At 34.6% G+C, this 16,167-nt stretch overlaps 1 protein-coding gene across 7 annotated transcripts in view; it reads right to left on the reverse strand.

Moving 5' to 3' along the window:
* Positions 1–233: 233 nt before the first annotated feature.
* The window catches only part of LOC136026333 (glutamate-gated chloride channel alpha-like), an 83,480-nt gene continuing 67,546 nt past the window's right edge, over positions 234–16,167 (reverse strand). For all 7 annotated transcript variants that reach the window (XM_065702785.1, XM_065702775.1, XM_065702818.1 and 4 more), the window contains 2 exons: positions 9,105–9,401; positions 234–1,100 (listed from right to left, as the gene is read on the reverse strand). In XM_065702785.1, the coding sequence (XP_065558857.1) occupies positions 943–1,100; positions 9,105–9,401 (455 nt within the window). In that variant the 3' untranslated portion in view covers positions 234–942. The remainder of the gene's footprint in view (positions 1,101–9,104; positions 9,402–16,167) is intronic.

The raw sequence follows: 16,167 nt of genomic DNA on the forward strand, positions 1-16,167 counted from the left end.
ATAGCTTTATTTTTAAATATTTTTCTACTTGTTCTTTAATATAATTAGTTGCGTCATTGTTTAATTAAGGATATTCATAAATCTTCTTAAGCTTTTGTGCTAAGAAAAGTTATACTTTAAAAAGTTAAATAAAAACCTACAAAAAGCTAAAATTTCATTCTAATGGTTTATATTCCCGAAGGCTTATGTTTTATGAAAAACCTATAGCAGTAGTTTGCACCAAAACAAAAAGATACTTATATAATTGAGTTTATTTGCGTCAAATCTATCATGTGCAATATCTACTAGTACAGTGTTTATCTTGCGACATATATTAGTGCTATATCTATTATGCAACATCTCAGATCTGTTAGTACAATTTCAAATACTAGCACAAATTTTTGGAAAATCGGAAATTAAAACGAATATATTCAGTAAATAAATTTGTCATGGGAAACTCGAAAACAACACATTAGAAAACTTGTAATTGTAGCTCGATTTCTTAATAACAACATACATAGAGTACCTTTTAGACTAACCCCAGCGTGAATTAGAAAAAGGTTAGGACTTCTTTGGGATGAGAGTTAAACGGGATACAATAAAATAGGGTATTAAGTAGGAATCTGCTAATCTGGTTTATTATCTAGGAATTGGTTTAACAAATTCCAAAAAAGTAGCTTTGATAACAATATAAACACCAAACGTGTCAAATTTATATGGCGATTCTAATTGTGTAAGACGTATTAAAATTCTATTTGTTTTAATCTTGAATGTCATCCTCTATATTCTTTTAAAGAAGAAACTTTTTTTTATTTAAATATATTGAGAAGCTGCTGAAAGTCTATATGAATAAAGTCTACAAAACCATCAATCACAATTAATTAAAAATAAAATAAATCACTAATGTTGGTGTCAATCTGCCAATAATTTGAATGGTTTAAATAAAACCATAAGAGTGAGCCGCTAAAGATACCCAGAGATATACATGATGGTCGGCCAGTACAAAGCATTGAAAAGAAACAGTGATAACAAAAACCAAGATAAAGTTGAACAACTTTGGATTTTAGGTTTTCCACTAGGAGTAACATTCTGCATACCAAATATTCGATTGTGAATGTGTGCTGAAATAGAATAGAAATAGAAATAAATTTAGCATTATTATTAGCAAAAAACGTAATCACGGACAGGATGTGTCGTATGTTTTTTTTCGGGGGAGCGGGGAATGTTGACGACATAGGCAATGTTTTCAGCCAGTCGGTAAAAAAAAAAATATTCGGTAAGATAGTTTCGTTAGGCGCTGCTTTTTGATGACTCAAAAAATTTTTCATTAGGAAAATAGACTGACGAAAGTATTGATTTAAAAATATAGCTAGTAAGTCCGATAAATATGTCTTTGGGAATGTCATGACCTTCCATGAATCTGTGAAAGGGCTGTAATTTGCGCAATTTCCAAATTGTTCACATATAGTGGTTGTTATTGGGAAGTTTGCGGACATTCTTGGGGGGCATTTTATTAGGGGGGGGGGATGAATTTTTCACAAGGAGGAGCTTTTCTTGATGGGAGATTTTTTCCAGGAAAAGTTTTTCAGGGGGTAGATTTCCTGACATGATTTGAAGTATCCTCAGAAATTAAATTGGAAACAAAGCCTTTCAACTGAAAGTAAGGAGAATTATTGAAATTAAAGTGAACATAAATTATTCTGAATATAAAGTAACCCCTTCCCCAGCCCTCGCTCTTTATGCTAAAGTTCTACTTTTGCCCCAATCTCTCAAAAAAGACTGCTCAAACAGAAGATCCACTGAATTTGAATGAGAAGTATTTGGATGAAACAAAGGACTTTAAGACTTAAAGAAAAAGGGTCGATGAATGAATGGCCCTCCTCATATGCTGAATATTGTCTGACTGTTTAAAGTTTTAATGTTGCTCCTTACTTTCAATTGAAAAATCGTTTTTTTAAATTTAATACATAAATATATATATCGTTTTTTTTTACTTAGTTGAGACCTAGAATTCTTATGTCCGCTCAAAGGAGCCTTCTCTCGATTTCCAAGGATTCTTTCTTCGATATCATCATCCCTAAAGAAACAATCAAACGAATAATCAGTGATAACTCTTCTTTAAAAAAAACGCTAAATTTCTTATTTCGTATATAAAGACTTGGGACCCCAGCAATAGCCCTCTCTGATACGCTTGTTTGCGTAACCTTCATTAAGGTTATTTGCATTTTTGGGGCGTTTTGCCTTTTTTATTAAGTGGCCAGACACTTCACATTTAGGGGCACTAGTAGTTTTTAATCTTTATCTTCACATGTCAAGCTACTAAAAGTCATATTTATAAGGCTGTGCTCAAGCATCCCTTAACACCGCCGAAAACAATCTGTAAGAGAATATAGTTGTAACTGTAATTCATTATGAAGCTAACCCAACTGGGTCAAGACTCAAGCCTCAAATGGCATTGCCTTCACACAAGTATCGTAGACGGTTGAGCTTACAGAGTCAGATCACTGAGCCTCACTCCGGGCCAGGACTTAGGTCTTGGCAACACCAAGACATGAACTTGCATTCCAAAGGCAATAGGACTATGAATCCAGTGTGCCAGCCACTCGGCTAGGGTGGCTCTCTCTAAAAAAGGTAACAGTAAATACTTATCCGGCCATGTTTTTGTTTAAACGCTTATGGATAACAAGGCGAATAACACCAATAATCACGTCTATTCCAATACAAACCTAGTTTATTTACTTTTTCAATCGGATTTAATTAAAAAAGGAAATAACTAAACTTAAAGTACACTGCTCTGTGACAAAACTCACGTTGAGACCTGATGGTGTAACACTTTTCACTGTTACTTTCCCTTTTTTTTCTTTGTCCTTAATTTCATGTGTTTCCTTTATTTTCATTTTGGAGTGACTGAATTGCTTGTAGACATATGACGTCACTTATCTACGATTATCACAAATTTTTCTAGGGTTAGCAGGTGAAACTCTTCCAATAACTAATTCAGACCTTTTGAAGTAGTGATGCTCCTTACCGACGTCATTAGCGCTGAGGATAAGTAGTTGGGCTTGAAGGATAAGCAATCTTGGTATGCTCCAAGCACAGATATCCTATATTATTCTGAATATTTAACAGATTATATAAGATACTGTTCATGAAACTCGAGAGCGCAGGAGACAACCACCACTCAGACAAGATTAGAATTGTAACACAAATCCTCTCCGACAAATGCACATGTGACATTCATTGTTGAATATGCGCACAAGATTTTTTGGGTAAGTAAAAAATTACACATATAGAAACACCAAACAGGTTTATCATCAAATCACCTCTTGTACTCATTCATGCAGCAATATAATACGCCCCTTTTAACCATTCTCTATGATAACAGACTTCATACCTTGTGTCTTGAATAGCAGGCAAAGAAGAAGAAACCGTAAAGAACTTGAGCAAAAAAAAATTGATTTCTGTAGATAGTTTCAAAACAATGGTTTAACTAAAGTGTATTTTGCTACAGTATTTTCTTCATTACACTATTAGAGTGTACAATACCACCCCGAGACACACCGATATTTAATAGTCACATGAAATATAACTACGCACACACAAACATAGGCTATATCTCTCTGGACGGATTTTTGAATTAAAAATATCATAGTAAGTGCTAAAGTTGCAAACTCAGTTGCAGCAACCTATTGCAGCCTCCAAAGTCGACTCAGATTATGAGATTATACAAGGGCATCTCTATACGAATCCAAGCAACAAGAAGAAGGGTATATACTTGTATGTATACAAACCGGAGGGGGAAGCATCTGCCAGGCTTCTCGGAAAGTTCAAGTTTTTGTATTCTTTAATATTTTTCTTAAAATTCCCCTTTTTTTTCCAGGTATAAGTCAGCCCCTCGTAAACTAAATTCCCAAGCACATGCCTGGTGACATATATGACAGAAATGTCAGTTTTTCTTGGCCAAGCTGAAGAAAGGCTGCATTTTGTTATCTAAATCACCAGCTAACCCTGATAGTTATTTACTTAGATGAACCATCTAATATACACACTCATCTTTTGTCATAGAGGATATTTCTAAAACTGCCCCTAGAAAAACTTACCTTCAGCTAAAGCTTCCTAGCAAGGGATATTAGATTCTGAAAACTTTCTCTAATGGAGAAATCACCCACAAAACGTTTTCGGAGAGGAAAGCTTCCTTTAGGAGCAATTTTTCCCAGAGCAAAGTATTCTGGAAGCGACTCGCCCTGTTAGGATTGTTAACTAGTCTTTTAGGCAAGACAAAAGAATTTGTCATATGCAATAGGATGCTAAAATCTTTGATAATAATTCACTATTGCTACTACTACTACTACTAACAACTAACCGCAGCCAAAAGCCGCCTGAGGCCAACTTTATTACATGTTTTCAAATATGTTTTCAGTACAGAACTAGCTTTCAAAGTGAGAACATCTCAAATAACTGTATTATATTGATTCAGAGTTCAAAGTAAAAGGATTTGGTTTGAATTGTATATTTATGAACTGTGAGTAAAACCAATCTACTTTAGTGTGACTAAATTTATATAACTATATGAGCAGATTTATGTATCTGATTTGATCTGAATTGAATAAATTCATTTTTCGCTCGACCATATTCTGTTAACGGGGGATAGTCACACACCCCTTTGTCTTTGAAGATCTGAGTGTCCATACCGCATAGACGTACTGTGTTGCAAGTTTAACCTGAAGGATTTTTTTGCATTATAAGCTTAATGGAGCGCTAAAGGCGATTTTATTTTTTTGGCCTTGCTTATTTAACCCCAGACCTAAGGAGTGAGAAATGTCAATATTTATTTGTCCTGGTTGTGGTCAATCTTGTGGCAAGGGGATCACCCTGCAATGCACAAAATGTCTCGAGATGTTTCACCCACAGTGTGCAGGCATTTCCCCAACTGAGCGTAGAGAAAAACCGAATTGGAGTTGCTTAATCTGTTCAAATAACGATGAAGTTCATGAATCTTACATCTCTAATAATAATCCCTGTATATCCCCGATAATCAGCAGTCAAAAATCCATTCCTGCTAATACTAATTTTGTAGCTAAAAATTCATGCAGCCGAGGCGTGGACCTGTCAGTCCAGTCTATTTAAAGACCAAATAACCATTCCACTGAAGTAATTCCAAGTGACAATATGTCTGACGTCACAAGCCAGCCACTCAATGCATGCAATTTTGATCAGACTTTTTTGTCAGAGACAGGAATTTCGTATGTCGTAGTTAATTCAATATTATTCTTCGCTCTTGATTCGTTGAAAGCCGGAATAAGTGTTGATGAAATATCCAACGCAATGGCAGGATTCTATCGTTTAGAAGAGTTGAATATAGCAAAAACGCTGCTCGCATGTCTGTGTCGTAAAGCTGGTAGATTGCAAGAAAGGAGAGGAAAAACAGCTGAAAAAACTACTGCCTCGGACATAATGTGTGTTATCATAGAACTTGATTCGAAACAGTTCATATGGTCTGTAATCGTCCCACGGAGCTTTAATGAATGTCCAGTATTAAAGTCTGACATCAGCGTCCGGCTTGATAAACTTGTTTATGACTATTTCCAAAAGCTGGAAAAAACAATGTCTTCTATTGAGCGTATCGAATCTAATTTGGAGAAAAAAATAACGCCTGGCAATGATATTGATCTCAATCCCCCCACTGTGCCCCACCATGAAAGGCCGCCTCTCCCACTAAAGACTGTCCCATTAGAGACCATAGTGATAAAAAACCCACCCGCTCTCCTACTGAATGATCCTGTCTGCCGCAAGAAAAAAATTGATAAGACAGGGTGTGCAAATATTCATTATGTTAAAGCGACTAAGGATAGTGTTATGGTATTGGTACCATGTCAAGATGCATCGAAGCTCAGTTTTGATGTAAAGGTTAATTTTCCTGAAAGCATACAAGCCTCGGCGATTTTTTAGAATTATCAGGAGTGTGGCCATTGATTTTGAAACGCATTGGACTTTCCGGGTATAATCGAGTTTAATCGGCTAGGAAAATCACAAACTGTAAGAGTCATTTTTGAAACAGAAGAATACCTGCATTTTTAAATCACACATGGCATCAAATTCGATTATGAGCTTTTCCGAGTGGAACGTGATCGTATTCAGCCTAGGCGTTGTTTTAAATGTCAAAGTTTTAACCATGTTCAAAATCAATGTAAATCTGAATGTTTCAAATGTGCCCGATGTAGCGGTAATCACATTTTGACTAAAGACTCCCCATGGCAAGTGCTAGTTAAATGCGCCAGTTGCGGCTCGAATGATCATCCAGTTTACAGCTTTAGGTGTCGGATTTTAAAGAAGTTTTGTAAATGAATGTTTTACTTCGTGTTACATCCTTTAATTCAAATCGTGTGTTAGGGAAATTACCTGCACTTCATAGTTTTTTGAATGAAAAATCATCGTTATTATGTCTTCAGGAACACCACCTCCTTGATCATTCGTTGAATCTGCTTTCTAGTTTGTCTACTCAGCATGATATTTTTGCTGTTCCCGCTACACCAACTGGTGGGCGTTCCTCCGGTAGTTTAGCTACTATTTTACCCAGGTCTCTTAATGCAACTATTCTAGCAATTAATACAAATTTTTTAAGCTTGTAGTTTTTCAAACGTAGTTTTAATTAATTATTATTTTCCGACTGATTACCATGATGGTATTTCTTTTCATGCGTTTACTCAATGCTATTTTAATCTTAGTTGTTTTGTCTCTAGTTTACAGTCAAATTTGCGTGCTTATATTTTAGGTGATTTTAACTGTGATCCAAACATAGCAAATGAAAGGGGTACAATTTTATCATCTTGTCTTCCTAATCTTTCTGTTTTACCGAAGTCCCAGGGTTTTACTTATATTCATTGGAGTGGTAGTACAGCTAATATTGATCATGTTTTTTCATCTAACCAAAGTGATCCTTTGCCTGTGGTTATTGTAATCGAAGATTTCCCCGTTAGTGACCACTTGCCGCTTCAGTTCCTTTTACCGCTTTGCCTTCTCGTCCTTCCCAAGTTAGTTTTTCTGGTAATAAGCTTCCTAAATTTTTTGATCGCGTTAATTGGAATCCAAATTTTAAACCGCTTTACCAAGAAAGAGTTGGGACTTTAATTGATAAAGTTTTTATTCCTGATAGTTTGGATTCAATGGACAGTAATCCCTCTTTGACTATTAACTTTCTTTATTTTTAACTAATCCATTGCTTAAAGTATGGTGCTGCAGCAGTTTTTCCTACTAATAGGATTAGATTGGGCGCGCAGAAACCTTTTTGGAGCCTCAATCCTTTTTTGATAAATTCTAACAAGGCAGCAAAACAAGCGTATTGGGAATGGCGGGCGCTTGGTAAGCCTAGAGACTCGCATCCAGTTTTTTTGCTAATGAAAAAGAGAAAGGCCGAATTCCAAGCGGAGCTCCGTTGTCAATAACCTGATCATAGAAGAAGCTTCTTCAAACATTGATAACGACAAGGACAAGAATCTCCTTTGGAAAGTTCTCCGAGGCAATAGGCGGACTAACATGCCTGATACTAATTCCACACTATCGCAAAGCGAGTGGGAAAATCATTTTTCTAAGTTGTCGACTTCGCACGATTCTAACAGAGTTGTGTTGCAATTAGATAGAAGGTTGAAGAATCTTTCAACTGACTACAGGGTTTCTGAGGTTATGTTACGTAGAGCAATCAAAACGTTAAAGGCGCAGTCGGCTAAGGATCATGATGGCGTATTTTCTAATCACCTTAAACTTGCTCCTTCTTCTTTTCTTATTACTCTACTGGCATTTTTCAACCTTTTACTTATTACTGGTTTAGTACGATCGTCATTCTATATTGGTATAGTTATGCCTATTCCTAAGAGCGGGAAAAAAGACTTGTCATCTTGTAGTTCCTGGAGGCCAATTACTAGGGGTTCTATGATTGGGAAAGTGTTTGAGTTTTGTTTGAAGGATCTTCTTGAAATTCTTGACGCTGGTTCTAATCCAGTTGATTTCAAGAGAGGTTTGGGATGTGACTACTCCCATGCATCTTTCAGCAAAGTTATTGAAGAAGCGAGAATCTCTGGCCAACCGCTATACACCCTCTTGATTGATATCAAAGAGGCCTTTGATAGTATTTCTCATGCATCTGCACTGCTCACTTTAATCTATGCTGGATTATCCCTAGCTGTCATTTGAGTCCTTCGCTCTTGGTAATCTGGATTAAAGATCCGTATTTGTTCGAGTTCGTCTTCATCTCAGTCCAAATTAATTCAAGTGGATAGAGGAATTAGACAAGGAGGAATTATTTCTCCTTATACATTCAATTCATGTTTAGCTACTGCCCTTAATTCTCTTTCCTTCTCTTTTGTTTCATTATCTCGAAATCTGTCTTACATTGCATATGTTGATGACATTATCCTTCTAAGCCGGTCCAAGTCTAGTCTTGTTTCTAATTTTAATATTTTAATTAATTTTTTAAAAGGTTTTGGCCTCTCTATCAGTTTTGAAAAATGTAAATTTTCGGTTGTAAATTTTTTAAAGGATAATGTCAGGGCGACTCTCGATTGCGGCAATGCTGTTATTTTTCAGTCGTCGCCAATAGCCACTTTTTGGGATTACCTTATGCTGCTTCGAAAAGAAATTTTATACCAGTCCTGGTTCAGCATGTTCAGATGAAACTACGCAAGGCATTTGGTCTTTTAATTCGTTTTCGGGGTTTTTACCGTCGGGACGTCCTTGGTCGTATGTATAGCGCTGTTGCTCTGCCTCACGTATTTTTCCCGTCCCTCCTCTTCCGTAATTTCAGACCTTCTGATCTTTCGCCGATTTAAGTTTTTTATTTTAAATTTTTACTTGGTTTCCCCCTTTCTTTTAGTAACAAAGTGAAATACATAACAATTTGATAAAATATAAAACATTTGAAGATAAGGCGAAAAGTTATAGGTTAAACTTGATTGTTTATAGGCTAAACTTTTTAGCAAGTGTTTTTTGTATCTTTTTTTCTTCTCTTTTTCAGTTTTTGATCAATATTTGATAGGTTTTGATTGTAAGTGTTATCATTTGTCTTTTCTATATATTATATTGTAGCGTACTCTTCATTTTTTTAGGGAAATAAAGAAAAAAAAATGTCTTACTCATTAACGAGAAAAACATTGTTGCGAAGCAAAATCCAAAGAATAAATCATGACCTCTGATGTACGGTGCCTTCGGTGTTTGTTTTTCAGCATAGGCTGTTATCATCAAAAGAGCAAGAAATGAACTAACACCAATGCTCAGTTTTGTCCCTGCTTCTCGTTCTGGCAAAAGGAATGCTAGCCATGATGAAACAACAACAATCAGCGCGGGAAGATATATTGACAGAATTGGCAATTGAGGATACCTTGATAGGTTCAATGTTATCCATGCGGTTTCATATGAGGCGTTTCCAAAACCTACAAAAGCAATATAAAAATAAAAAACGAGAAATCTTTAACACATTTCTAAAAATACAGCTAACTACAATTTAGCATTATATAAGTTAGAGAGCTACCTACAATATTTCTTTCAATATCGTCTTTCAGGTACTGTAAGGTCCATTGGTTAGGTCCTTTCTGGCACTCAAATGCTAGGTTGGGATATGTGTCGTCTAGTAAAACAAGCAAAAAAATGTACTAAGTAATAGTACAATATCTGGGTAGGAACCTGATAAGCCCAGATCGAGTACTATGGTGTATTAGAATATAAAAACAGTGAATATAGTTAGGATTTTGGATTTTCTTTTGAATCAGAACTCTTTTTTCTTTTTTTTTTCGTGCTCATGGTTCATTCCAACAATATCTGCTGTGCTATTAGTTATCTATGTGCCTTGGTAGGTTTTGTTCATTATGGATTTAAGTAAGGATTTTTTTTGTTCACCATGTAATTTCGATAGACCTCTAGCAAAACCTCAAAACCTAATTCTGAAAACATTTTATCCCGAGAGAGGCGTCTTTGCCAGATTCAAAATAATTCTTTTTGTAGTAATTAGTATTGTGAATAATTCTGTGGTTCAGGCTAAACAAAATTAATATAAACACTTTTTGTAATAGTAAATATGTTTCAAATTTGGGGAGTGAGGAGGTCACCAAAGGAAATTATTCTCTTACTGCGCTTTAGCTTAACATGCAGGGTCTCTCATCGTCAATAGATCATTTAAGAAAAATTATTTCGGATGTACAGCTTGATGTTGTTGGCTTGTGTGAGAGATTCTTGGATTGTGGCAATGAAATGTTATTAGATATCCATGGTTACAAGGAACACATAAACCGATCCAGGATGACTAAAGCTGGTTTTGCCATGTATATCTAGTAATTTGCCACATTGTTTATTGTGATATATCAAGAAAATTTGAAGGTATTTTTGAATCATAGTCTATAGAAATTAGATCTAATGGTATTGATCTAATCATAGGTAATATTTACCGTTCTGCTAGTGGTGCCGTTCTGTTGTTTCTTCGTATTCTTGAGAAAATACTTGATGCAAGGCTGAAACTTCCGTGCCATTTAATAATAATGGGCGACTTTAAAATAAATTTGATGAAGCCAAAGTCTTCAGCTTCAATCGTTTTTTTTTCAGCCATGCTTAATTCAGGGACTTTACCATCTACATCCGTCCTTACACGCGTAACTCATGTTGCAGCATTTTTGATTGATAATATTTTCTCTACGCTTAGTTTAAGGGGGAACTCAATTTTAGTTACTGATATTTCTGATCATTTTCATTTTCTCATTGACATATTTTCAATTCAGTCTTAAGCTTAAGAAGATGATCTAGGCTCAAGTGTTTGATTCCTATTTTGTTAAGTTTGGTGAGAAAGAGTTATTTCTTCTTTGGTCTAAATTAGCAGAACGATCGCGAAGCCTGTTTAGTAATGATAAGGATTTTTCTTGTTTATTTTAGTCATACTATGGGACCAAAAAAGGGCCTATTGATAACATTTGTAAGGCACCACTTTCCAATCATAGGTCCAAAGAGATTTTTTACTGGAATGCATGGATCATGTCAAAACTATTCAAAAGCTGGAAAAGGAAAAGTAGTCTCTTCAGGGATTATCAGTCATCTGCATCTTTAGCCATTGTTAATCACCTCTCACAGTTCAATATTTATGGGAGCATATATAATTCCTTGAGTAGATACAAAGTTTTCGATCATCTAATCTCTTATTCTACGTGTTGCATTGGTATTCGTAAAACTTGGAAGGTAATAAATTATGTACTTTAACTCGGTTCTCAGTCTATAATGATTCAAGACGAAGATGAAGTTTAATGGCAAATCCATCAAGACGCATATTTTATTAATTTTCTTTAAGATGCAGATGCTTCTTACGTAATAGGGTTTGTTAGAGTCTGCTAGTCAAGATTCAAAAAGCGTTACGTAATAGTTTCATTGATTGTTTAAAAAACTAACGAGGGCGGGAAAAAACCTTCAGGGTCTGCTAGCCTAAAGACACCGGACCAAAGCTAGCAGTTTCACCGGGGCTCTAGCATCCAACTTCACCGTCAAGACCTTTTTCAATACGTTCCAAGACATTTCAGGACATGTCTTTCTTCAAGACATTTTCAAGACATTTCAAGACGTTTTTAAGACGTTTTTCTTCAAGACGTTTTTTCCAGACGTTTCAAAACATTTCAGAACGTTTTTTAAGACAGTTTTCTTCAAGAAATTTTTCCTTCAAGATACTTCTTATCTTTGCAAGATTTATTTTTTCTTCAAGATTTATTTATCGAATAGGGATTATTTACTTATGTTGAGGGTCATGCAATCTTGTGCGACTAAGTAGATTTATTGGGAATGACGAAATATCGCACGATTTGTTTTTCCAAGGGCCCTTGAGGAGGGGAAACACGCGGGGTGCTACGTAATGGCAGCGTACACGTTACTTTTACGTAATGATGCAAAACATGGAATATTACGTATTAAGAGCGAACGCATGGGACATTACATAATGATGAGGCACACTTGGGATGCTAAATGATACTTTAAGAGACTTCATTTCCTTTCAATGAGTTTTTTTGCAGGAACCTGTGTAATCCAAATATATTTGTCCATATTAGATCCTTATTAAAGGAATTGAGCGCTAGACAGCTGGACCAAGAGTCCCTTTCTAGTATTATTTTCTGGAATACTTTCTAAAGGAAACGTTTCGATGAAGCTATGGATTCTATGTTCCCTATGTGAGCAATAATTGACATGTAAGGGGAAATCGATAACTAGAAATTGGTTACATTTGATGTTCACCAGCTGGTTACGGTGTTATTAATTTTCTAACATGACTTAGACAGGTTAAGTTAGCTTTTGAACCAGTAAGATGTTGCATATAATTGGCTTTCGATATTTCATTACGTAAATGATTACGTATTGAAGATCCATCCTGGAAAAAGAAATCTAAAGAATGAAGGCTTTTTTATTGTATATACAAGTTTTACTAATAAAAAAAGTTATTAAAATCACGAGATCACGGAAAAAGTAATTAACGGATTAAAGAAATTCGGGAACCCTAGCAACCAATTCCAGAGAAAAGGGGGAGGGTTGTTATCAGAGGTATATTTAAGCAATATTAAGGGATAATTTTGGGAGGTTTTAATGAAATGCCACATTTTTTGAGCCAAGACTATGCGTATTCACTCCACCGTGAAAATATCTGGCTGGCCCACCCCTAGCAAGCTATTTAAGGGAGGGGAGAGGGGTGGGTCATTAATAGAGATAAATGTAAGTCATATTAAGAGATATTTCTAAGAGGCCTTAATGAAAATGTCTTGTTTCTATCACTTTATTAAGTGCACCCGACTTTGACATTATATTAGTTAAAATCTTGCTATTAGCAAAATCACATTTGGAATGAACCGTAAGTATTACGCTTTATGCAGAAAAGCCTCATTACTTAAAATAGTAATAATACGAGAAAATGTCAACTTTACAGTACGTTTTTTCGGTGTTAGATTTTTGTCCCTCTCTGTGGAAAAAATTCTTTTATCTCTTCTCGAGGTTTTAATGAAAATACCTCGTTTCTTTGAGCCAAGGCTATGCACTCTTGCTTGACAAGCGCACCTTCAAATAAAGTTCTTCGTCCTATATCGCTTAATCTCGTTACATAAATTTAACCAACATTAAGAAATATTTATAGAGTTTGTCATGAAAGGGCCCTCGTTTCTTTGACTGAGTGTTAGATTGCAGTCCCCATCCGTCGAAAAAATTCTTTTACATTCCCGAAGTTTTAATGAGAATGGCTCTTTTCTCTTAGCCAAGACCATGCGTTCCTGGTTGACAAGCACATATTTGAATAATATTGTTCTTCGTATTTCGCATAATGTTGCTAGAAGTAACTATAACCCACATGTAGAGATGTTTTTAACAGCTTTTAATGAAAATGCACCGTTTCTTTAACTGGATGTATGATTTCAGTCCCCCTCCGTCAAAAAACTTTTTATACCTTCCTAGGTTTTAATGAAAATGCCTCGTTTTTTTGAGCCTAGAATATGCATTCCTGGTTAATAAGCAAAGCATTTGGATAATATTCTTCTTCGTTTTTCGCATAAACCCGTTAGAGGTAAATTTAGAGCATACTAAGAGATGTTTTTGAAAGTTTTTTAATGAAAATGTACCGTTTCTCTGACTGAGTTTAGATTTCAGTCCTCCTCATTTAAATTTTTTTAAAGCTGTGCTGTTTTAATGAAAACGCCGGGTTTCTTTAATCCAAGACTATGCATTGCTGATTGGCAAAAGCAAATATGAATAATTATCTTTGCGTATTTTGCTTAATAATAACAATAATAATAATAATAATAATAATAATAATAATAATAATAATAATAATAATAATAATAATAATAATAATAATAATAATAATAATAACAATAATAATAGTAATAATAATATTAATAATAATAATAATAATAATAATAATAATAATAATAATGATAATAATGATAATAATAATAATATTTATTACCCAAAAACATACAAAAGTACAAACAGTGGAGTATAGAGAAAAAAATTAATGCACAAAGCAAAAACAAAAACACACGTAACTCAACAATGGCAAGCACAACAAAGCTAATATAAAAAAGAAAAACAGTACTATAAAATAGATTAACAGATCAGTAGGACAGACGAAGTAAAGCTGCATTGATAACTAGAAATATCTACAAACACAGTATAGGCCGCCGCTCATATTTCATCATGTTCATCATTTATCATTAACCCACAAAGATAACCCAATAGAGAAAAGAAAAACAAACGAAATTAACAAAACGACCAAAAAACCAAACACTTATCCTACATAATACATAAACAGCAAGAGAAAATATAACTAAACTAAAAAGATAGCTTATAAGAAGAAGAAAATCATGGTACCATCGACCCATACAGGGAATTCTTCTTGCAGAGAGATCGGTCATAGCGAGAAAGACGATTTTGAATGGCCAACTATGGATCAACAATACCATACCTTTCACTAATCCAAGAATTTCTAGTCCAGGGTGGTATGCCTAATCAGAACTTACAAAAACGGTAAAAGCATGACCAGATGATCCGATAATTTTGTTAGAGGAAAATTTAACCCAAATTGAGAGATATTTTTGAGAACTTTTAATGAAAATGACCCTTTTCCTTGACTGGGTGTAAGATTTCAGTCCCCATCCGTCCAAAAATTCTTTTAACACCCTGACGTTTAATGAATACGCCTTGTTTCTTTGAGCCAAGACTAGGCATTCTAGCTTGAAAAGCGCACATTTGAATAACAGTCTTCCTTTTACTTCACATACTTTCGTTAGAGGTAAATTGAGAGATATTGAGAGATATTTTTGAGAACTTTTAATGAAAATGACTCATTTCCTTCACTGGGCGTAAGATTTCAGTCCCCTCCTTCCAAAAAGTCTTTTAACACACCCTGACGTTTAATGAATATGCCTCGTTTCTTTGGGCCAAGACTATGCATTCTAGCTTGACAAGCGCACATTTGGATAACACTCTTCCTTTTACTTCACATACTCTCCTTAGAGGTGAATCTAGCCCACATAAAGAAATAATTTCGAGAGCTTTTAATAAAAATGCCCTGTTTCTTTGACTGAGTGGTAGTTTTGAGGACCCCCTCCGTCAAAAAATTCTTTTGATACCTCCCAAGGCCTTAATGAAAATGCCTCGTTTCTTTGAGCCGAAACAATGAGCTCCTGGTTGACATGTGCACACTTGAATAATATTCTAACCTTTTTTCACATAATCTCGTTAGAGGTAAATTTAACCCAAATTAAGGAATATTTTGAAAGCTTTTAATGAAGATGCCCCCCGTTTCTTTGACTGAGTATTAGGTTTCAGTCCCCTTCCGTCGAAAAAATCCTTTTAGCGCCTCCTGAGGTTTCAATGGAAATGCCTTGTTTCTTTGAGCCAAGAGTATACAATCCTGGTTGAAAAGTGCACATTTTAATAATATTCTTCTACGTATTTCGTATATCCTCATTAGAGATTAATTTAAACCACATTGAGAGATATTTTTGAGAGCTTTTGATGAAAATGCCCCCCCCCATGTGTCTTTGACTGAGTGTTAGGTTTCAGTCCCATGCATCGAAAAAATTCTCTTAACACCTCCTGAGGTTTCAATAAAATGCCTCGTTTCTTTAAGACAAGACTATGCATTCCTGCTTTAGTTTAACTTTTAGTTTAAACTGACAATTTTAAAGTTTTAAGATTTTAAAGCATCTGGTTTAAAGTTTAGTCTTAAAATTTAAGTTGCAACTTATTAGCTCTAGTCTAGCTTTGATCTTCCGTTAATTTAAAAGGTAGTTTTAGAAAAAAAATTATTTTAAGGCTTTATGTTTAAAGAGTTAAAGTTTTAAAGGTTTTGTTTTAAAAGTTTTAGCTTTAAAGTCTTAGACATAAAGTTTTTTGGTTTTAAATTATCAGATTTAAAGTTCAGATCTTAATTATTTTATTTTAAAAAGTTTATTTTTAATAGGTTTTATTTTAAAGTTTATAGTTTTAAAGATTTTCGTTTTAAAGTTTAGATCTTAAAGCCTCTTTCAATTTTAAAGTTTTATCTTTAAAAAGTTTATCTAAGGTTTACTTTTAAAGTTTGAAATTCAAAGCTTTATTTTTTAAAAGCTATTAGTTTTATAGTAATAGTTTAAAAAAGGTTTTGGTTTTAAGGTTTTCCTTCTAAAGTCTTAGCTTTAATATTTTACTTAT

Source organism: Artemia franciscana, chromosome 1, assembly GCF_032884065.1.
Source record: "Artemia franciscana chromosome 1, ASM3288406v1, whole genome shotgun sequence".
NCBI classification, from domain to species: domain Eukaryota; kingdom Metazoa; phylum Arthropoda; class Branchiopoda; order Anostraca; family Artemiidae; genus Artemia; species Artemia franciscana.